The sequence below is a fragment of the Rhea pennata genome, chromosome 4 (genome assembly GCF_028389875.1).
Source record: "Rhea pennata isolate bPtePen1 chromosome 4, bPtePen1.pri, whole genome shotgun sequence".
NCBI lineage: Eukaryota > Metazoa > Chordata > Aves > Rheiformes > Rheidae > Rhea > Rhea pennata.
Window position 1 is genome coordinate 3,473,237 of NC_084666.1, and position 23,052 is coordinate 3,496,288.

The window sequence follows — 23,052 nt, forward strand, 5'->3', positions numbered from 1 at the left end:
CCCCCCGTCACGTGACGCCAGATGGGGGGGCGGGCGCGTGGCGCGGGCGCCACCTGGCGGCGCGGCGGCGCCGCTGCAGCCCCCTCCACCCCCCGCGCGCGCCGCCCGGCCCGCGGGCCCCGCTCGGCTCCCGTACGGCCGGAAGTGCGTTGCGGTCAGGTGTCCGGAAGCGGCGAGAAGCGACGGGGGCGGTTGGGCTGTGGGGCTCGCAGGCAGCAGGGCGAGGCGCGGCGCGGCGGCCACCGGGCCCCGGTGAGTGCGAGCGGGGAACGCGGGCCGACACGAGCCCTCTCCCCTTCAGCCCCCTCTCTCCCTCCCTCTTTGGCCCCTTCCCTCTCGCCACGGCGGGGCGGCGCCACCCCCTCAGCGAGGAGCGGTTGGGGGAGGTGGGGGGGGCGGAGGTTTTGTGAGCCACGGCGCATGCGCGCATCCCCCCCCCCCCCCCAGCCTGGCCGCCCTGCCCTGGAGTAGCAGCGGGGGGGGGCAGCGCTGCGCCCCTATATCTGTTTATAGGGCCTTCTCTATAGGGGAATATCTGTACGTGTACATCTCGGGGGAGGGGGGCTCCGTTTTTAGCAGGGACAAGCGGTGCGTTGCAGGCAGTTTCTTGGCTGGTCATGGCCACAGGCGTTTAATGCCAACCGGAATTAAAAAAAAAAAAAAAAAAAAAAGTTACAATTTGGGGCTCTAGTTTGTTAATATGGGATTTGGCGGGGTGGGGGGAAGCCTGCCTTTGTGTTATTTTTCTCTTTAGATATGGCTTGGATATAAATAGCGAGCATAACAAGCTGAAATGAGGTTTTATACCAGCCATTTCACCACTCAGTTCTGAATTTCCTAGCACTTACTGAGGCGATGCCATGCACCCTTTTGCTTGGAGAGGGTAGGATGAGGCGTTGAAGAGGGTGTCATCCTGTAACACTAGCTACTCTCCTTGCACCAATCATGCATTACCGAAGGTGCTCACAGGTATTTTTGAAGAACCAAAAGTGCGGAATGTATTTCAGGCCCAGGTGTGCTTCTGTCGCCTTTCAGAGTGACAGTCAGAGGCAGGTGGCATCCCTCCAGGAGAGCTGGTCAGCTTTTGTTCGGCTGTGCAGATGCAGTGTTGGCCAAGAACTCGGATTTAAGTGTGACACATGCACAAAGATGTTTCCATCCCAAAGGGCCTCCACAAAGTGCATTCACAGCCTGCAGGGCCCAGGTCTAAAACTTGCTTTCTGACTTGCTTTTTAGATGCGAGTCCTTAGAAGTGAATTTTCTGGCGAGATTTGTACAGAGATAAGGAGGAGTTTGGTTGTGTTTGGACATGCAGAGAAGCACAGTGCTAAGGGAAGGGAAGGCTGATCACTTAGAGTGACAGGAAAAAAGGAAAAAATGAACAGGGATGTAGGCTTGTGATGAACCTACATGAAAGGAACGCTGTAGGAACTTAAAATATCAGGAAGATTTCAACTGGGGGTTTTAAGGTGGGAGGAAGTGATGGGCAAAAGGCCATTTGGACCCAGCCTGTTTCTTTCTAGATGCCTGAGGTGCCTTGACCTGTGCCTACCTCTGTCTCTCACTGTGTTGCATGGTCTTCTCTACAGCTATTTTGCCAGATTTGGAACAATATAGGAGAGACATATTTTCGTGACTATCTTCCCAAATGTGTCACAGAGCTTAATGCTAAGCTCCACAGATGGTATTCTTAGCAGCATGTGTTGTTCGCCTTTGGGCCCTTGAGTGCATAATTCTGTGACTTTGATTCTCTGTCTTTGGGTGGGCCTGGCATCACTGAGAGGGTTGCTTTTGCTAACAGAAAATTGTTCTGAATTTCATAAATAGTTTCAGCTTTCAATGGCAAATAGAACTTGCTTTAAATAAATGGCATGTATCTCACCAGTGCTCGTCTGTCTCTCAGTAGTAGAAAAACAAATACAGAATGTGCAAAACAGAGCCAGATAAGAAAGTTTCTCAGAAAGCTTAGGTAGGATAAACTTCTCATTTGAGATCATTTTGGTGGCTTGAACTGGCCATGTATGACCCTCTGAGTGTCCCACAAGTCAAGATCTGCGAGGTGCTAGAAGAGGAGACAACTTCTGAGGGGAAAGGGTCTTCGTCTTCCAGCCACGGTGTAGGTCTGAGCCTTAAGCATTTCACAGCTGTCTGCAGTTCAAAGTTGCTTGTCTCCAGCCTCAAGAAGATGTCATTGCATCATTTACAGTCTGCTCAAGCCGGATAGCATAGCCAACAGAGCTGGAAATTACCTATTCATCAAACACTTTGCATGCTAAATAACAGGGCTTTGAAATCCAGCTCCTACTTGCTGCTGCTGACGGCTTTGCTAGGTTCGTGTTGTGCCACAGCGTCACAGCTCTCAGCTTGGTTTTTACTGTCCAGGTTCTGAGAAGACTTTTTGTTTCCCCCAGTCACGGAGGCTCGGTGGTAGGGAAGGAATAGGAGTCTCTCCTGCTTGGCGTGAGCTGGTCTGTCAGCCTCAAACAGAATGTGCTGTTGTAGTTTGAAGACTTTTCATGCCAGAAGGGAACTCTTACAGCCTTGCAGCCTGTTCAGCTTGTAATGCAGGCTGGTGGAGCCCACCTCTGCTGTAAGAGTCAGCAGTGCTGCTGGGCTCTGCCCTGGCCGTGTGGAGCAGAGAGGCAGATCTGAGCCAAAGGGCCTGCCTGGGGCTGTGTTCTGGGCAGCGCAGCTGAGATGCAAGTAAGGTGCCAGGCAAATTTAGCTCTTAATGGGTTTCTAGTCATCCTAAAAATACTTTGGCATCTTTCTTTTATCCTCCTCCTTGTATGTCTGTCTGGAATCTTTATTTCAGCTTACCCTCTCTCGTCTTTGTCCCCAAACCCCATGTTCTCCACCCTGGCTGCTTTTTTTTGTTTCTCCTCCTGCTGGGGATCTCTGAGAGTGTTATTGCTCTGACTGCTTCTACTCACCAGACAGCTAGTGGTTACTGCCCCCGAGCTCTGCCCATGGAACAGAGGACATAAAGTTTCCTCAGCTGCCTCCATACAGCCAACACAGTTGATCCCTGAGGAGTAAATTAAGCCAGTTGACTTTGCGCTGGAGCAGATCCGGAGCGTTCACTTCGCTGCTCAGCTCGCCTCTCCTCTGCGGCAGCTCCAGGCAGGCAGTTGCGATGTCTTACTCCAGTTGAGCCCTTTGCAAAGCAAAGTGTGTGGGAGGGAGGGACATTACCCTCCAGGCTTCTGCTTCCCCTCCCCAGCGCCACTCTTCCAGAGGCAGAGATTTGGTTGAGGCATGCTGTGCAAGGGCAGCAATGAAGAGAGAAGCCTCAGAGTCTGGCTGCTCCACCAGGAGCCAATGCTTGGTATGCCTCATCACTGCTGCATTTTCACAGACTTTTCCTGGGCTTTTCCTAGACCCTCGTTTTCAACTCTGTGCTGAGATCTTGTCCTCAGAGAGAAGGAGAGCTGCAAGATGGAGGTAAAGCTGCCTGGGAGGAGAACAGCCTGCAGAGAGCAGTAGGATGCTTGCTTTGCCTGTGCCAGAGCTCAGAGAGATGTTCCCTGTCTGCCCACTCGCACTACTGCTTTTGTTGCTGTGGAAAAGTTTGGGGAGCACAAGAAACTGTGGTGGCAGCTGCAGGGGATCGGCCCTCCCAGCAGCCAGGACCACACATCTGGCAGAAACAGGGAGCAAAGACCATTATCTGGGCTCTTCCCTTCCTCCCTTTACCCTGTCTCCCCATCTTACCCTTTCTTGGGAAGAGCTGATGCTTTGGTGTTGTGATGGAGTAGATCAGCTAATAAGGTATGAGAGGAAGGGGGAGTTTTGTACTTAAAAGGAGTGAGAAAATCCAACTCCTATCCAGCCAGACCCATTTGTAATCTCCCAGTCCCACTGCCATCCTTTCCTACTCTGATACCCAAAGCATTTACCCTACCTCCTCCCTGAAAGGCAAATCCACTTTGCTGCTGCAAAATTGAATTTGCCTGCACTGGTGGGACGTCTTGATCCAGCCCTGACGAGGAAGCCTCGTGTGTAAGCAGAGCTCCGAGGGGCGTCCATAAAGGATTTGTTTCCCTCATGCCAGGAGCACAGAGGCTAATGCATATTGCAGTTGCAGCATCTCTCCCAGGCTTTGGCTTTCCTGGTTGCTTGGTGTCCTGTGGTTCTAGCTTGTCTTCTCTGTGTAGTGAGAGCACCAGTGAGCCTTAGAAAAGTCTAAGGCATCCTTGGGGTTGGGCACACATGGTGGGAGAAGGACATGTTGCACAGAGCGCTGACCTGGTGGGTTTTATTCACCATCTGAATCATCGTAATCAGGCTTATTTGGCAGCTTGTGCAGGCTGGCAGCACAAAGCTCAACTCCTGACAAATTTCTCATCCTCACCCTCTCTGCTGTAGCTGATGGAGGCAGGAGCTGGAAGGGCACCTGGCATTTTTAAGGCTTCTTTTTCCTAGAGCTGTGGGAAAGCCTCTCATGTAATTTCTCAGCTCACGATGTTGCATCTCCTAATGATTCATGTTACTGCTCCCATGCTGTTCCCCCCAGCTCTGTTCTGGGGCCACTTTCCTCATTTCCATTAGTCTCCTCCTGCAGGTTATGGACCAGCTTTCACTCTGTGCACTGGTTTTGGGGGGACTTTTCTCACAGCCTCCACACACCATTTCCAGACACTCCTGTGCAAAAAGCAGTGCGGCACCATGGACATTTCGACAGCTCCTTGGGCGTGGTTGGTTTTTCAGATCGATGTTGACTAAAGTAGCAGAATGATCTGTTTGAATACGTAAAAGGCTTTTGAAGGGGCATTTGAAGATGCAGCTCCTTTAAAAAAAAAAGATTTTTTCCGTATGTTTGAAACAAATGAAGAGTAGTTTTGGTCTCTTACAAACGAAAAAGAAATTAATTTTTCCTTAACTCCTAGAGTCTCTCTCAAATTACTTGTAACTGCTGAGTAGCTGGTAATTCATAAGAGGCATGTACCCCATCTTCAGGTCTGTCAGATCACCTGGGTGTTTTCTTGAACTGCTTTTGCATGAGGTGATGTTCGATAGTGACTGCGTTACTGCCTCACAGGGAAATCTGCCTTCACTAGGGAAAACAGTGACATCGTCTAACTTTTGGTAGTGTAAAGGGTAGATTAAAAAATGCTTCATGATAGATGGAAGCCACTCATTCTTCATCTGCCCTTTTTTCAGTACCTGGAAGCAATTCTGACCCCAGTAAATTGCGATCCATGGCTACAGTGCTAATATGCCGAAGATTTCCAGGACTCAGCAGGGTGACTGCATTTTCGACTACCACTAAGTGCAAGGCCGAGAACGGAAGCGAAAGGAAGCGGAAGAAGGAAGAGACCCCAGAAACGGCCAACACTGGAACTGAACCTACGGCTACAATCCAGTTGCTGAATCCTTTGGGCTATAGAGTATTGTACAATCCATCTGCCTATGCCAAGAGCAGAGCTGTCTCCCAGCAGCATGCAGCTAGAAACCGTGGCCAGGCTCTTGATGGCACTTTCTCCAGCACTGGCACTGCGCAGGTTCAGAGTACGTTCAGTACCACCTCTTCTCAGGCTTTGCCAGCTATCAAAAATGCCCTGCCAAACCCAAAGTTCAAACCATTCCTCAAGCAGACTGTCGCAGCGCAGCCATCTGCAGCACAGACCAAGGAAGAGACAGAAATGGAAAAAACAGAGATGCATGACTCTAAGGAGGACCCTCGCATGTTCCAGAAAGGGAGGCCTGAGTACCAATCTCTCAGTTACAATAAGTTTGAACTGATAGAGGCCCTTTCTTTAGAAGAAGGTGATTCGATTTTACGCAGTATAACTCTATGCAAGGACAGCCAGAGCCCAGAAACCATCACAGATTTTTTTCGGAAGCTGAGTTGTTTGCCGGTGGAACGACACGCGGTGTTGAGATCTGACCCCAGGTTTAATAGGCTATGTAGCTGTGCTGTTGAAAGCATCCGGTTGTTCAGTACGTCAGAACTCATTGATATTTTAAAGGCTTTTGTTCGTTTAGTTATTCCACCCACCCACCCAATGCTGAATGCATACGAGAAAGAATTCTGCCGGCGAGTGTGGGACATGAACCTGGACCAGCTGCTGCTGGTGGCTGATTGCTGGCGCTGCCTGGAGCGTAGCGTGCCTTCCTACTTGAGCATTTTGTTCAGCTATGCCAATATGCATTGGAAGGACCTCACCTTGCCCCAATTTGTTCAACTGGTTTATATCATAGGTGAAGGGCGGAAGTCGCCCACAGACTTAATGCAGAAGCTGGAGAGCTTGATTTTGAAGTACTTGGATTCCTTCACCTCGGAGGAGGTGGGTGCTATTTGCTTAGGGCTCTTCAAGTCAATCAGTGGTATCTCTGACCGTGTCATGAGAAAAATTGGAGACAAGGTCTCCCTCCAGATGGAAAACATGAGCACTTACGCTTTAGTGAATGTACTTAAAATGCTCCGCTACAGTCGCATAGATCACTTACCGCTCCTGAAGCAACTTGGGAAGGTTATTCCCCCTCGGATTCCTATGATAAACATCCAGGGCATCATGCACATCGCTCTTTCCTGTTCATCCCTACACTACTATGATGAAGATATTTTGGCTGCTGTAGCTATGTCATTGCCTTCCAAGGTAACTTATTGCCGAAGCAAAGATGCTGCCAAGTTCCTGTGGTCATTTGGATGCCTGGACTATGAGCCTCCAAATGAGGAACAGTTTTACTCCAGTCTGATAGAGCAAATGCATAGAAAACTCCATGAATTTGAGAAGTTTCCAGAGCACCTTCTTACTGGTTTGCTTGGCCTGGCATTTGTCCAGCGCTTCCCAGCTGAGCTGATAGACTATGCTTTGAGTAATGAGTTTGTCCAGAAAACAAGAGAGAGTAAATATGAGCTCAGAAAGGACCTGTTCACCCTCGGCAGGAGTGTTGAAATTGAGTGCCCAGGTTACAAAGGCAGCCGCCTTTCACCCCAGCTTTATGAAGAGATTACTGAGATGGTTTTGAATTTTGCCGAGGAGGAAATCTATGTCAGACCTGAAATTGTGGAAGCTGTATCCCTTCTTGAGAGCATGTTAGGTGGCCCTGAGTATGTGAAAAGCCACATGCTTTTGCCTCACACCAGATCAAGTGATCTGGAGATTCATTTGGCCATGGATGGGCATCCCATCCCATTCAACTTCAAAGGTGCTACTACAGATAAAAAACTAAAAGACATTGGTGTTAATCTGACAGATGACTTGCTGACTCAGCTTATAAAAGGGAGATCTAATAGCCAGTCTGCCATGGAAGTGGAAAATGAAGCCAAGGCTCATGGTCAGGAGAGGGCAGAAGAAGCACAGGCTCCCAGTACAGGGGGGCGCACTGCATTTTCAGATGGAGCTTCTGTCACAGGTGCCAGGTTGAAAGTTTGGCCTAAATCACAGAGGTGTCTTGAAACCCCTCTTTCCCCTGTGCTGAATCAGCAGCCTGGAGAGGTGAAACTAGCTATTCAGGTGTCCAACCGAAACCACTATTGCTACTGCTCCAAGCGGCTCTTGGGGCTGCACAGTTTGAAAAGAAGGCAGCTCCGGCAGCTGGGGTATGTGGTGGTCGAGCTTCCTTTCTGGGAATGGTTTCCTCTGCTCAAACGTACGCGTTTGGAGAAACTGAGCTACCTCCATTACAAAGTGTTCAACCCGGCGCTGCTTAGGGGAGCTGGGTAGTACAATCCAGGGTAGTGCTTGCTCAGCTAGAGGCTGACAGAACCGCCCAAAAACATCTCTGTTTCTGATTGCTGGTCTCTGAATATTAGTTCAGTTTTTGGCAGGGGCTTTGGCTGAGGCTGCCCTGGTGTGTTAGCCAGTTTTGTTCTGCTTTGCTCACAGTTGTATGCCTCGTGCTGTCCCTTATTACATAGATCCTCTAATGCTTCCATTATAAATAAAACCTATTGTCGTATTTATTTTTCTTTGTGATTACTTTTTTCTTCCCTCTGAATGAAAGTGGATGGATTTGGTGACTCGGTGTTTGAGAACAGAATATTGTCAGTGCTATAGTGATATTTAAGAAAGAATTGGGGTATTTTTTTAGCCATGATGCCAATCTGGGTATCGGGAACACACATACCTATTTCCTTACTGTTCTCAGGACTGTGATTTGGGGGCAAATGGGTGAGCAATGAAAGTTTCTCTGTTGGGAGGCAGAAGGTGAGAAGAGAGCTGGGGCTGAGGGTTGAGATACTCTGACCTTGATACATCCATTTCATTTTCAGCTCTCAGCAGTGTCTAGCAGCAAGGATTTACCTCCTGTGTTAATCCTGTTGATGTGTCTTTTGCTAGTAAAGATTAATTGGGCCTACAAATCCAACTCGTGGCAATTCCTCTGCCTGGGTGATGGTTCCTGTTGCATTCTAGCTGTGTGGAACATCTGCTCTGGAGGCTTCACCTTCTGCCACGTTGCTCATTGTGTTATTTTCTTGCTCAGGATGTGGCCTGGTGTCTTATTTCTGCATCATGTTCTGAAGACAGAATCGCTGGCTGCTTCCTGAGCCTTCAGACGGCATTTTTCTCTGAGGTGAGGGTTATTCCTGAGGCACATCTCAGGGAAGTGCGTCTGACCAAAGATACAAGAATTACTTAATTTGGACTGGATGATCTCCAGAGGTCCCTTCCAACCTTACTGATTCTGTGATTCTATGGAGCAGTGAGTGACAATCCCATTTCAACTGCAAAGACAGCCAAACCCTTCTGACTATTTTGCAGTGTGACATTTTGAGGCAGACTGAGGTGGAACATGGGAAAGACAAGTGGCTATAACCTTGTTGCTGTCCCAAGCCAGGGTCAGTGTGTTAGCTCATTTTAGCTGCTTGATACAAAATAACTGGAATGGGTTTTTTTCCCCCTTTCCCTCAGATAGTCAGTATTATGAAGCATCTTAGTTCAGTGACCACTATGCATCTTCTGTATTGCTGGAGCTCCCTGGTTTTATGCAGGACACCAGGAAGAGGCACTTATTGACTGGTTACAGAAAGCACTGCCTTGATGAAAAGATCGTTCACCTTAGGGAAGGCACACACCCAGGAAAGATGAACTCTTATGTGACATTCTGATGGTGCTTTGTAATCTTGGAATCCTCACTTGTTCCTCTTTAAACTGATCCTTACTCTGAATTGGATTTTCATGCCAAGGGTGAAAAAAAAAAAAGTCAATGGCTAAAGGCAGTTCAGTGCCAAAGATCTTTGCTGTGAAGCAGGAGTGTAGCTGAGCTTTTGAGAAGAAGGGCCACCAGTGATTTGAACCTGCAGAGGAATGTATTTCCTTACTGAAATGTTTACCCCCCCAAAATTGGCTTGAGTTATTTAAGATTATCAGTGTTAAAAGCAGGTAGGAAAGGATTCTAAAATATATGCATGTAGATAGATATACATACATAGCTCAATATACATTTGGATAGCTTTGAATGTACATTGAAAGACAACAAGTTTAACAAGAAAGTAAATTCTTTTTAATTAACCAGAACTAATTGCCAGAGGATATTAAGAACTTGGTAAAACAGGATAAAAATGTAGGATGTAAGCTCAGAAACAGCCTTAGGCTAGGAAGAAGCTTTCCTTCGTGACTGAGTCAGAGTGTGAGTCTGTCCTGAGGAATGGCTTATACCCATCTCTGGTTTGTCTGGTACAAGACACCGCTACAAAGAGCAGGTTGCAGCAGAGGGACCGCAAGTTCCACAGGAGAATTTGTGATCAGCCGCCGGCAGGATCTCAGCTGACAGCGGCTGGCGATACGCGATCGCCTACCCGAAGCCTTTAAAACAACTAGTCTGCGATAATGCCAAGGTGAAGGTGCCTTTCTGCGCTCACCCTGATTCAGGGTAAGTCACACTGAGACTTACCAAATGCAAATGTCCAGTTTGCTCCTATCGGAAAAGAGAGGGAGAAGGCCAGCAAGGATGATTAGAGGTGTGAAAAGGCCTCCTTCCAAGGAGTGACTAAACAGATGAGGATCTTCAACACAGAAAAAAAGATGTGAGGGGGACTGCGAGAGAGGTACGAAGAAAGGGAAGAGGGAGCAGTGATTTCCCGTCTTTCGTGATAATAGCACTAGGAGGGCTAAACTAACTTACTAGGCAACAAGTCCAGAATGAACCAAAAGCAGTATTTTTGTCATGCAACCAATGTTATTAAATTGGGAGTCTTACTGACATAAGAGGTGGGTGCCAAAATTAGATGAGTTCAAAGACCTCGTTGAAGAAGTCTGCCCTGGCAATGCTGTACCAACAGGAAGCCTTTCCTCAGGCTCAGAGCGCCAGGAGGGTGATGCTGGAGAAAGCGTGGGTACGTATTTGCCCTCTTCCTCAGTTGTTCCCTGTTCAGGAGCAGGAATTGCTCTTGATCGCTGTATTACCAAGTATGGGGCTAAAGGGGTGTTAGTCTGGCCCACTGCAGCTCTTCTTAGGTTCGTGCATGATTTTGTCAAACATTGGCCTTGCAGGCTTCAAGCCCTGCTGTCTACAGGCTTTGCTTCCATTACATTTTTTTTTTTTTAATGTTGAATTTGTACCTCACATAACTCATTTCAGACTGCTGCACTTCATCACGTGCAGAGCGGACTGCGCTGGCACGCTCAGCAGGTGGGCAAAGCAAGCCTTGCCAGGTGACCTCACTTCATTACAATCCGTGTTCCAGTGGCCGGACTGAAGTGCCCCCGAAAGGGCAATTTCGTTTTGGCTGAACTAACAACTTCAGCTGAAAATCATTAAAGAGCTAGGGCTACTTGTTCTTGAAGGAAGCAGTAGGTTCGTGATTCGCAAGTCTGCCCGAGGCGATGACGTTAACGTAAGGTTAAAACTCCAACCGCGCACATAATTTCATTCTTAAAAGGCATCTGATGTAACCAGTTTGAGTCACATTTTTTGTATGCAAAAGATAGCACATTTGTTTGAGTTTTTCTAATGAAGATGTCAGAAGAATCAAGAATCAGAACACAGATAATCTCCCTTAGAGCTATTAAATGCCCTCTGCTCCCTTGGAGCTATCGAATACTAATTATTAATATTTGTATTTAATCTTAGCTTTCCTCTGAGGCTCCCAGAGCCCTTAGGAAATATTGCTGTTTGCAGCAGCATTGTAAGTGCTGATTTGAGTTTTCCTCATCCCAAGAGGCCCTTTTTGAGCTCAGCACCCTCATGTTGGGTTTTGGCCAAGCGCACAGGCAGGTCCAGCCTCCAACTGCTGATGGGGCAGATAGACATGGCGTGGTGGTGGGGGGGGGGAAATGGGCACAGAGGCAAACATCCAGTTCAAGGCCACACAGCGGGTTGTCGCCGAAGGAGAAATGGGCACTAGCTCTTTCCGCCTCCTGGCGATGAAGGGCTTGCACGCTAGCGCAGTGCTTAGCCCCGTGTCCTAAGGCTTAGTCCAAGGAGGAGTGAGGCTGCGAGGAGGTTGCCCTGATTCCCCTCCTTGCCTTTGTCAGCCACCTGAGATATTCTGGTGCTTTGCCGTATCTGCAAAACCACCTGCATCTTTGACAGACTTTCAGACCTAATTACTGGTTTATCCATAGGCAAGATGTTTTTAGTTAAAATAGCCATTTTCTACCTTTTCTTCTGTGATGTTTCTCCAGGTGTTCGCTAATGAGTGTTAATGTGTGGGTATCTCTTAATCTCATATCTTCACTGTAGTTATTTCTCTTACACTGGCTTCACCTCCCTGACTCAGGTTTTAGCTGTGTTTTCAGAACTGCCAAGCTCGTAATTCATACCGGCTCTGAAACACGAGGTCCTTTCACTGTTTGCTGATGTTCACTTTTTTTTATTTTGCTTTTTCTTCACAAGCTGAATCTGATGCTCAGAAAGTGAGCTCTCTCCAGCTGCAAAGATGGTAATAAATGTCTGTCTCCCACAGTTCAAGCCAAGAATTCATTGCAACAAGGTAAAATAATAACGTGTGGTGTTTTGGGAGCTGGAGGGATGGAGGGGTTAAGTGGAAATGACATGCAGGACTCACCGGGGCTGGGGAGGGCTGGTTCACTGTTCATCTTTAATAATTCAGCAGTGAAGTCTGGAAGACAGAGTTCAGCTGGCCGTGCCAAGCTTTGCTAAGGAAACACAACAGAGGCAACTCACAGCAAACTCCCATCATGTTGTGTGGTATGGATGGTTCAGAGAGGGATTTTGACATGGGAGGCTGCATATCTCCCCTGATAACAGAGGTGTTCAGGGAGGGTGCAGTCCCAGCTTGGGTAAGGTGTAGGCTTTTTAATCTGGAAAACTGAGAGCACTTCTTTCAATTAAAATTGTTTCCCAGTAACATGGGAGAGTTGTATTTTGGGGGGCAAGGTGCTGCCTGAAGTCACTAAAACAGTGGCTGCCTTTCCAAGCTCACCAGTCTCCTGTCATTCCAAGCAGGGAGGCTTTGTGAATGATACTGGTAATCTGAACACCTGCATCACCTTCTGCTTTCATATTTCAATCTTGAGAAAGACATGTGTGAGCGCTAAGAAAACCAGTGTCTGGTGTGCTCAGGATCTGCCAGTCACGTGAAGATAAAATGGAGCAGAAAGCTCAGTACTTTGAAGAAATCAATATTCAGTGTTAGAACACTGTATTACCTTCCGCAAGTATTCTAATGAGGAGGGAAAATAATCTAATTTTGCAGGGTCTCATAACAAGGCAAAGCTATGTCCTATGTACCGTATGAGTATGCTTTAGATACTCTTTTTTCCCTGCATTGTTACAGCTTTAAATTTGTCCACTCGAATGTGCAGCTCTTGACAGTGGTGAAGTTACTGCTCAGTAGTAGCAGTACTTGAGGTTTTCACTCTACATCATCAGAATTGCTACCTCACCCTTAATTTAAAGCCATTTTTGAATTGCGTCTCCACCAACCCCCACCCCAAAACCCAAGAAAGCCTTGGATTTTTAAGAGTTGTGCTGTAAAGACAGCAGTACAGATGTGACCAGCCACGTGGGTGGGGTGTTGAGGGGAGATCCTGCATGCCACTGATGGTGGGCTGGATCAGATTGTGCTGCAGAACTTGACTCCTCCTGACGTGTCCTAGCTTAGACTGAACATAGGCAAAAGTCTGAATTCTTAGATGTTAATGGTGCAATTCTCCTTTTTTCTTTGTCCTATGAGAGTATCAGTTTTTACCTGGAAAATGCTTCGAACTTTCGGAGCTGCCTTTCACTAGCAGATGGGCACACGCAGATGGGCCTGCCCCTCGGGACAGGCAGTGCAGACCCTCGGGAGGAGAGGCCCTGCTGTAGGATGTGGCAGTAGAGCAGCCAGGTTGTGGGAGGGAACTTCCAGGCACATCGGAATTGGGGGGGGGGGGGGCAGGGGAGAAAGGATACAGGTTGGGTGAGCAGAGTGAGGCCCTTGCTTCCACTCATCCAGCTGTGCTGGCATCGGTGTAGATTCTCTTCCCTGAACTTGGGAGAGCACGTGCTCACGCAGTAAAACAGGATCTTTTTCTTCTGCTGCTGAAACTAAGCTGCATCTCCCTCAACACAGGTCCTTGCCCCATCTCATGGCCAAGCAGATCCTCCCTCATCCTTGCTGATGTTCACACATGCACTGCAGATCACACTGCTTGCAGAAGAGTGTAGAGTGGACCATATAAAGCAGGTGGAATGAACAGATGTTCCCTGCTGTTTTCTATTCATGTAGCAAATGCTGAAGGCCTTTTAGGCCCCCAGGACTTCCAGGAAAGGAAATAGGTAGAGCCAAGCTATCCAGGAGAAGACCAAGGATGGGACTGCATGTTCTGGCCTATGAGAGTGGGATCCTGCATGGTTAGAGGGCGATTTCTGAGGGATAGTAAGGTTTGATCCTAGCACAGGACAAGGCAGTCGGCTAACAGATGCCTGGAGGTTTCTCCGGGAACCTGTAACTACATGATTTGGAGTACGTTTTTACGTGACAGGATAAACCGACATATCATTTCACCACTGCTGAAAGAGAGAAGATCCTGTCTCCCCCATGCACCCATGCTCCACTCCCAGCCACACCGTCCCACTACTCCTCTCATGCCAACTCTGCTCCTCATCAAGTCCCTTCGTGCCTTGATTTAATTCACTGATGTGATGGAAACCACAAACCACATATGTTTTTCCGCTCTTTTTGCAAGTTAAATCAGCTCTGCAAACCACCTATCAGGTAAAAGAGGGGGCAGAGAAGAATGGAAGGGACGTTGGCTGGGAGGCGGGTGGGAATGGATCTGTTCTCCTTAAGCAGCAGAGATCTCCTATGTTATCTCAGCTGTACACAAAACTGCAGCCTTGGTTTCTGCTCTGTTTCCTCTTGTGAATCTATTTAAATGCAAAACCAGTTTCCTTTTATTTTCTTGATTCAAATTAAACACTGTATTCCTTTTGAAACACAGATTTCTGCTGATGGTTACGAAGTTGAGAATCTCATCTCTGAAGACCTTGCCAGGAGAAATCGTGGTTTCCGCAGCGAGTACTTTATCAAGCCTCCAGTCCACATCACTATCTCTTTTCCCTTCAACATTGAGATCTGCAGGATTAATATCGACATCTCATCTGGGGGATACCAAACCTTCACTGGGCTTGAAGTTTACACCTCTACCTCATGCAACAAAACTTCTTGGCAGAGCCCCGAGGGTCAATTCTCAGGTCTGGCCGGTCAGCCTGTGTCGGACAAAGACGCTTTCACGCTGGTGGGCAAAGCTGTCCTAAAAAATCAAAGCAAAGTGACGTTTGGCCACAGAGGCTTCAAGCCGAGGCCTCCCTTCCATCAGATGGAAAATGTCCTCTCCTATCCTGGTTCTGCATCTCAAGACCTCTGGAACAAAGGGCCTGCCTCGCTAAGCAACGTGTCACACTTAAAAATCTGCATCACCCACGTGGCCGGTGGCGGCCTACCTTGCATCAAGAGGCTGGAGGTGTGGGGGCAGCCTGCGAAGTCGTGCCCGCAGGAAGTGATTGAAGGTGTGCTTCAGGTGGCCTCCCAGTGCTTCGCCCAGGACGTCGGCAGCCTCAAGCCAGAGCTCTGGACGCCAATGGAGAGCGACTGCGTGCCCTTTAGCACCAATGACAGCGAGCAGCAGACCCTCCGCAAGCTGGTGGACGTCGTCCAAGATATCCCCGAAGAATTCCTGGATCCCATCACTCTGGAGATCATGACCTTCCCCATGCTCCTGCCTTCGGGGAAGGTGATCGACCAGAGCACCTTGGAAAAATGCAACCGGAGCGAGGCCTCCTGGGGCAGGGTACCCAGCGATCCTTTCACTGGGGTGGCCTTCAGCCAGCACTCGCAGCCCCTACCTCACCCTACCCTCAAGGCCAGGATAGACCACTTCCTCTTACAGCACAGCATCCCTGGCACCAACCTCCTTGGGAGGGCTCATGCCTCAGAAATGCTCACACCTTCTTCCATAACAATGTCTTCTCTGAAAAGAAAAATGGACTGTATGGATCAAAGCTCTGTGCAGCCACCGTATTTTTCTTCTACAAACTTACTTGTCACGTCTACCTCAGAGAACAGTGCTAAAAAAATGAAAACTGACAGTGACTCACACTTGATCCAAATGGACTGTTCAACAGGTATCTTGGCTCCCTAATTCACATCTCTTTCTTAACTGTCTTGACGGCCTGTGACCAGGTGTTCAAGTGAGGAGACTCCAACCCAGATTCCCACGCCACCTCTGAAAAGCTTTAAAGCTATTGTATTTTGCTGTTGATAGACATCATGGAAATCAGTTTTTTGTCTTACTTATGTCCCCTCTCCTCAGCACAACCTGCTTTCCACAGGTGGTATCTGCTTCCATTCCGTGCTGTTATTTTTCTCATCTCTAGGCTCGTTGTTCTCCCCTTGTTGGTCTGTGCAGTCTGTTTCAACTGTTTCACACCTCTCTTCATCTCCCTCAGGTGTCCCTGTTTCTCTTTTCATTTATATTTCTTTTCTGCTTGTTGCTCTCAAGTCACTGGCATGTGGAGACAACCTTTTTTTTCCTAATGTGGTTTCATTGGTGGTTTTGGGTTGTTTTTTTTAATCAGGGGTAATTTATTAGCCTGGACATCCACTGATTGCTGAAGGCTGTTGCAGGAGTATAGGACACTCTCTGTAGGTTTAGCTGCTCCAGCACATCAAGATTTAAGGGCTGGGGGCTTCTTAGGAAGTGGCAGTCTTTAGAAAGCAAGGGTGATTGATTTATAGTTTTAAGTACCAAGGCAATTCACACCTCTCTCCAAAAATCTGTTCCCTCTTGTGGCTTATTCTCAAATGATTAGTACCTTCAGCTTCTAGCCCATGGTGGAAAGCTTGGCTCGTGGGTAATTGCTCATCTGGACTCCATGCTAGTTCTTTTGCTAGAATCTACATCTATTTTGCTGTGCTTGATTTCTGCCTTGTTGGTACAGGAATACCTGAAATGTATCGGAGTTGCTGCCTTTGCAACTCGTACGTGGATATAATTGCATTTCGTACAGCAAAGTCTCTGTCATCTTAAACTGAGTTACTGCTTTAGGTAACAATCCCGTGGTGAGGAGGAAGGTAAACATCAGCTGGGTGGAGGGAGAGAGGCATCTTTAGCAATCTATTTGGGAGGAAGGAAAGAGACATCTTTAGCAGTCTAGTATTTAGATGAGACCGAAGAGAGCTGCAGTGTCTCGGAGGCCATGCGTTGCAAGCAGTGTGGTCTGTGTAGGACGGTATAAATACACGGTGCACACATGTCTTCTGGACACAGAAGGGCTGTCTCTTTAGGCAGGTAAGTTGAGTTTTCTTACGTGTATTCTCTAAATAGTCATCTGAAACATATCAAAAGGTGGTCCACAGCTTCTGACTGCTGTTAGTGCCTGCTAGTGCGTAGCGCTCCCTTCTTCCTCCTCCCCAAAGTGCTAAACAATAGTGTTTGGAGGGAGAAGCTTTGATTTAAAACAAATTCTTTAAAGACTTACTTTAAAATAGCTGGTGTTTCGGCAGTACCAGAAATAGTAGGAGGGAGTCGGACTGCACGTTTCTGCTCTGATCTCTCATCTGGAGCTTGTTCTGTATTTAGGAAGAGTCGCTCGTTATTTTTATTACAGAGGCACGTAGTAGGGGGGCCACAGGGCTTTGACCTGTGTGGTCCTGGAGCTCTCAGGAGAGTCGTGCCCATAGTAAATAAAGCACAGTGCATGGCCCAGAGAGCATGTTTCCATATCTTCAGTATTGCATCAGCCTTGATTGCTGTAGTAAATGTGCAGCTATAATTCCAAAGTCTTCCTCTGGGAGACTTATTTAACAGAATTAGTGGTGCAGACACCATTTTCTTAATGCATAGACTTAATCAAAGCCAGGCATTCGGTGTTGTGCAGGAGAAAATGCTGTTGTATCCTTCAGGAAAAGCTCCTGCTCTTGTATCTTTGGCTTTATCCCTTGGCTCAGGTTTAGGTTACTGAAATAGAAAAAATACTTAGTACTCCAGGTTTTACATGTGGGTTAAATGTTCCCAGGTAGCTGCACAAAGCAAACCTGAGAGCTCGGTGCTGGGGCCCCAGGGAGAGCCCCAAACCTGCAAACACCAACAGACCTGAGCACCCGCTGTTTGATGGCACTGGGGCATTTGACTCCCTTCTTTGAGAAGTTCCTAATGACATTGATGTCTGGCAGGACTCAAAGGGCTTTTCATCTTTAGGATCCAAAGGTTTTTCCCCCAAAGACATGAAGCACTACATCCCCATCCCGGCACTTCAGTGGGGAAAGAGATCTGAGAAAATCAGTGACAGAGCTTCTAAAATCCTTAGTGTTGTCCCTTTTGAAATGTTCCAGAGACAAGGCAGTATTTCTGTTGGCACGCTGACGGCTTGCTCGTTCCTGATGCCTGCTGCTTGAGCTTGTGCTTCTCTTTGCAGATCTGGTCTCTCATGAACAAAGACTGTCAGAAAGTTTGGACACGGCCTTGAACTCTGCGCTCAGCTCGATGCCGTCGTTTACGGCAAAGTTGATGAGGGGTCAGCAGCAGGCGCACAGCGAGGGAGGCTGCAGTAGTTCGTGGAACGCAGGCACCGTCCTCGGTAAGCAGCAAGCCCCTCTGCTCCACGTTTGGGAGCAAGGGAGGAGAACGGTAAGTCATGACTGCATTAGAAGGGAGGGTTGTGCAACTGCTCAGCGTCTTTCCATGTCTCTTTGGACCAAAATATCCCCAAAGTGTCTCTCGGTGAGTCTTACTTATCAGTGCCAACCTACTGCTATTTTAACTTGGCGGTTTAATGGCTTGTTCTCCTCGTGAGGCACGGTGCTCAGCCTAGCCTGCACCTGATTAGTCCAGACTGCCTCCACGAGGGTTCACCCCATGTCGAGGCTTTGGCTGTACTCAGGCTGATCTGCGCTGGGTGCAGGCTGGGGAGCTGTCGCTTGGACAGGGAGTAAGTCCGGCATGGAGAGCAGGCTTGAACCCGCACCTGATCGGCCGTGGAGGTGCAGCCAGAGAGGAGTAAGTCTAGCAGATACCACAAAGCACACTGAACCCGAAGAGTAACAGGTAACAATAACAATGTCACAGGCTGATGGGCCAACTGTGTGCCCAGAATCCCATCAGCTTTGCATTCACCGGCCAGGCTGTTGAGTCCTTGCAGTTTTCATTACACCTGTTATCTAGACAAGCTTATCAGCTGCGCCGGCTGAGTACACACCATGAACAACTTCCTCGGGAAGCACAGAAGCTGTGTCAGAAGCACCAAACCTTTCTACATCCCTCCGCAAGCTGCCTGCTTGCTCTTCCCCGAGTAAGGCTCTGCCTGTTCGTAGCAGAGAGGTGTATTTGGGAGTGCCAGGGTGGGTTCAGAGACACCAGGTGACCCTGAGAAAGGGCTGTGGGTGTGCAGCTCCCAGTGACTGTGTCTCTGAGTAGCTTTTGCTCTTCCACGGTGACGTTAAGCTATTAAGCTTTTACTGTCTGGTTTAAAATTGCTGCTGTTTAAGAGTTGTCTGAGTAGCCCTTTATAGGTACTATGTGACAGGAATACAAAGCAATGCTTAAAGCTTTGCAGGCAGGAGTCAGTGATTAATTCAAATGTTGAAAAAGGAAAAGGAGGCTGATTTGGCCTTGGCAAGAGTGAAAAGCCCTTTCTTATTATCTGTCCTCAATTAAAAAACCTGACGGTGCAAATGCCATTTAGCCGCAGCCCCTCCTGAGCACAAAACCGTGGAGGCCGGAGCACTCCCTCCTCCGTTAGAGCGACGGAGGAAACGGGCTGCGGTTCTGAGATGCGAGCGCCTGCGGCTCTGCCGTGCGTCTGCTGAGAGGGAGGTTCTCGGCTCGTGAGCGGGGTTGAGCACGTGAGTCCCGCTCGGTCTGGGACGGCGCAGCGTTGGCCCGCCGACTGAGCTGGTTCTCCTGTCGACTTTGCAGAGCACGGGAGGAGCAGCCAGACCCAGGGATGCGCTTCCTGCTCCAAAACCTTCTCCTCTTACTTCAAAACGGAGCCAGTCTACCAGCTTCCCTGTGGCCACCTCATGTGTCGCCCGTGCTTAGCCGAGAAGCAGAAGTCCTTATCGATACTGTGCGAGAGCTGTAAAAGGTCGGTCGCCACCCACGACGTGAGGAGGGTTCACTTCTAAGGCTTCGGCTACCAGAGCCTGCCGGGAGGACGAGACCGGGAGCCGCTGCTATTCCATTTGTCCGTACTGATTATACGAGGATGAAGGCCTTTCGAGAGCTTGCCAGATGAGCACCCGTGACTGAGGAGAGGACTTGGTCTTCTTGTGCTTACCGAGTAGTGGGGGGGAGGGGGGTTAGAGCATCACGCCTGAGCAAAGCGGTCTGAGGATAATAAAAGCCATAGCTTCTTTAACAAGGAATATGTATTTATACGGAATGATTTCCACCCGTCACACCTGCCCTCTTACCACACTCCCAGTGGCTCAGTGGTTAGCATAGGTGCCTTTTTGGACTGTGAGTTTAGCTTCCCTGTGAGTTCAAACCGTTTCAATATTTGATGAGCAGCCATTCGGTCACGGACCGGGTGAAGTCCCTGCGATTGACAACACGCAAGCTACCTGACTTCTCCCCTTGGCCACCCCTCTGCCCTCCTCGCTGGGCTGCAGGAGCACATCCGGCATCGTGCCGGAGTCCCGTTAAGTCCTGAAGAGAAGCCATGGTCAATGGGCCGAGTTCCTGGCAGCGATCTCATTCTGCTCATACCAACTCTGTAGAAAAGCCATTGCATTACACAACATGTCACTCTCAGTTTATGTCGTGTGACTGGACCAGCTCCCGTCTGGCTGATAGACATTTAAGCCTTAATAAAATTATGGTTAAAGTCAGGTTCGCTTTCTGACTCGTAATTGGTCTCACCGTGTGTCTTAATGATTTCGTGTTGTGAATCTCTTTGCAGGGTACTGAATAAATGGGCTGGAAAAAGCCAAGGCAACACAAGAGATGATTATGTGCAGACCTGTAGGTTTTAGAGGGGTCATTGCAGCAACCCCATGTGCTGTCACTATCAGGTTTTTCAGGACTGAGATTCCGGTATTTAAAGCTGAGGAGATCTGGTTTGCAGAGAGCTGTTCAGAAGAAGCCAGAAATAAAAGGGCTTGGGTATGGTCTGTGTCTGGCATGTCCTGGATGTGCTGAGGGTAAGGTGGCAGCAGTGGTTTGCCATCTACATGTCCCCTCCCTGCTGTTGGCCCTTAATTGGCAATTTTTGCGCTGCAAAGCGGACATCGCTGGCTGATGGCCTGTGCCAGTTTCTCTGGGGTATCAGCCCTCAAGCTGAATCAACTCACCTTGCATATAATAATTTTTTTTGAGCTATTTATGAGGCAACTACTTGCTGAGTAACGTGTGATGTCCAACGTGTTAGAAGTCTCTGGCAAGCTCATCAAGGCGAGCCCTAACGAGCCCACAGTTCGGCAGCAGCCGAAGCCCTGTTAAGCCTGCGGTGGTGGCATGTTTGTACTGACCCATGCAGGAGTGAGTCAGCGCTCACAGCGCCTCCACCCCGGGTCTTCTCCGGGGACCGCTCGCGCCCCAAGAAGCTGCCCCTGTGCACAGCTGGAAGGCGCAGGCTCGATTGCTGGCGTTAGCAAAACTGGGGCGCCTCCGCCTAAAGCCAAAGCTACAGCTCAGCCGGCATCTTTTCTGCCCCAAAGTGTTTCATGAAATCCTGACTGTGGCGGGATACAGGCTGGGATTCAGCTCTCCCGGCTCGAAGGGGAGTTATCGGTGCAGGGTCCCGACGTGGAGGGGAACGAGGGAGCGGGCGCGCGGCTTGACGGAGTGCTCGAGGCAGCAAGGATGTCAGGAGGACATCTGGGCCACCCCACTCCAAGGAGGGCTGGCCTCCGTGGCGCGGCGGGGTGCGCAGAGCCTTCATCCACCCTCTGTCTCCTCCCTCTTCTCTGCTGGTCTCTCCCCTTTGAGAGAAGGTTGGGACTCGGGTGGCCCCTCGGGCCGACACGGGCGGGCAGGTGGCATGAAGGCCCCTCTGCGCGCTCGGACTCCACCCGTGCAGGAGCCTTTGCACCCAGCTAGGAGCAATTCCTGCGGCTGATCGCTCAGGCTGCACGTGAGCCTGGGCTCCTTCCCGCTCAGCACGGGAACGCGCCATTCCTGCCGACGGGCTCGGGCCGTCTGCGTCTTGCGCTGCCAGGACTTCCCCTGGCATCTTCCGCCCTGCTCCGGAGCCGGGCAGCACTCCGAGGAGCGAGCGAGCATCGCCCTCAAGGTCCCTGCAGAACGGGCAGGTGCCCCAAGACTGATTTTCCAGCACCGAGTCCGTCCCTGGTGCTAGCAGGCTGCACATCCCTCGCAAATGAGCATCAGCGCCGGCATCTGTCACGTGGAGGAAGCAGAGGAGCGTCTTCCAGGTGAGCAAAGGTGGGTCTGGGCAGAGCCAAAACTGCCTCTTCCCGGGCAGGTTGGAGAGTTAAAGCCCTTGGTTGCTGCCTCCCCCCATCCACTCACCCAGCTCCGCTGGTCTCCCTTGGAGCCCGACACCGGCGGCGCCGCCGTCCCCCCCCCCCCCCCCCCCCCCACCACCACCACCACCACCTCCCCATCACCTTTCCACCGGGCGAGGACAACCCGCTGCCGACCAGTGGGTCGTGGTGACTGCCCGAAGCGGCCGCCTCCGCTTAAACACAGCCGAGAGAGGCCGATTGCAGGAGCATCGATTCCCGGCGAGGGGAGCGAGGTGTCGCTCGGCGCCGCGACCCTGCTGCGTAACTAAAACTCCTGCGCTGGAGCAAAATGTTGGGGTTTCCTTTAAAAAAAAAAAAAAAAAAAGGTTTCTTTTTGCCTCTTCCGCAGCGTTAAAGGCTGAGCCGAGCTGCGGAGCACCCCAACACCCGGGGAAAGGGCAAGGAAAAAACAATAAATAAATAAAAACCAAACCCGCGCGCGGAGGCACCAACCGCAGCGGGGAAGCGATCGCAAGGTTTCCCGCGGCCGGCCGGGGTCGATCCTCGGGAAATCCCGCGCTGCAGCTTCGCCCCGGGGTGTTTTTCTTTTTTTTCCCTTTCTCCCCGTTGCAGCCGGCCGAGCGGCCGCTCTCGCCCCCGTGCCGCGTCGGGCTCCCGCCTGATGCCGCTAAGCGATGCCGCGGCGCGGCCGCAACCCATGGGGGAAAAAAAAATAATAATAAAATAAATAAAAACCAGCTTATTAACCTTCCCGGACTTGCAAGAGCGTAATTACATTTTAATCGCATATGCCCGCGTTTTAGCATTCCCGACACGCAGTCATTTGCATGCCGCTCGGGCCGCCGCGGGCCCGCGCTGGCGAGCGGGGCGGCGGCGGAGGCGACGTCCCCCCCCCGCCCGCCGCCGCCACCGCGCCTGATTCCCCGCTGCATGTTAATGGCACGTCGGCCGGGTCGCCCTCCGCCGCCGGGCGCTTCCCGGCGGGACCCCCCCGCCCCCGGCCGCCCGCGCCGCGGAAGGCCGGCGGGGACGGCGAGGAATAATTCGTGCCGCCGGGGCGCCTTTCCGCTCGCGCCCCGCGGCCGCGCATCTAACGAGCTCGTTTAGCGGCGCGGGCAAACCGGGGGGGGGGGGTTGCACCATCCTCCTCTTCCAACGCGCCTTAGTTTTCCGCCTCGGGTTTTTTTTCTTTTTTTTTTCTTGTTTTTTTTTTGGCGTCGCCTTTG

At 50.0% G+C, this 23,052-nt stretch overlaps 2 protein-coding genes across 5 annotated transcripts; both read left to right on the forward strand.

Moving 5' to 3' along the window:
* The first annotated feature begins 172 nt into the window (after positions 1-172).
* On the forward strand, positions 173-20,248 carry UBOX5 (U-box domain containing 5). 4 transcript variants are annotated; one of them, XM_062575040.1, is made up of 7 exons: positions 173-252; positions 8,434-8,523; positions 9,634-10,285; positions 11,788-11,884; positions 14,340-15,522; positions 17,815-17,976; positions 19,314-20,248. In XM_062575040.1, exons 4-7 carry the CDS (start codon positions 11,831-11,833, stop codon positions 19,520-19,522), a joined length of 1,608 nt encoding a protein of 535 aa, XP_062431024.1. In that variant the 5' UTR covers positions 173-252; positions 8,434-8,523; positions 9,634-10,285; positions 11,788-11,830; the 3' UTR covers positions 19,523-20,248. The 4 variants fall into 4 exon arrangements, with proteins under 4 accessions (XP_062431024.1, XP_062431025.1, XP_062431022.1 ...); XM_062575041.1 differs by having other exon boundaries at positions 9,634-9,822; XM_062575038.1 differs by having other exon boundaries at positions 9,634-11,884.
* On the forward strand, positions 178-7,912 carry FASTKD5 (FAST kinase domains 5). Its single transcript, XM_062575037.1, has 2 exons — positions 178-252; positions 5,164-7,912. The coding sequence occupies exon 2, from the start codon at positions 5,202-5,204 to the stop codon at positions 7,671-7,673; it is 2,472 nt and encodes an 823-aa protein (XP_062431021.1). The 5' UTR covers positions 178-252; positions 5,164-5,201; the 3' UTR covers positions 7,674-7,912.
* Positions 20,249-23,052: the final 2,804 nt, after the last annotated feature.

Coding starts and splice junctions, on each gene's coding strand:
- FASTKD5 (XM_062575037.1), top strand. CDS start 5,202: ATGGCTACAGTGCTAATATGCCGAAGATTTCCAGGACTCAGCAGGGTG.
- UBOX5 (XM_062575038.1), top strand. CDS start 11,831: ATGGTAATAAATGTCTGTCTCCCACAGTTCAAGCCAAGAATTCATTGC. Junction 11,885..14,339: donor CAAGAATTCATTGCAACAAG/GTAAAATAATAA, acceptor TTTGAAACACAG/ATTTCTGCTGATGGTTACGA. Junction 17,977..19,313: donor GAACGCAGGCACCGTCCTCG/GTAAGCAGCAAG, acceptor TCGACTTTGCAG/AGCACGGGAGGAGCAGCCAG.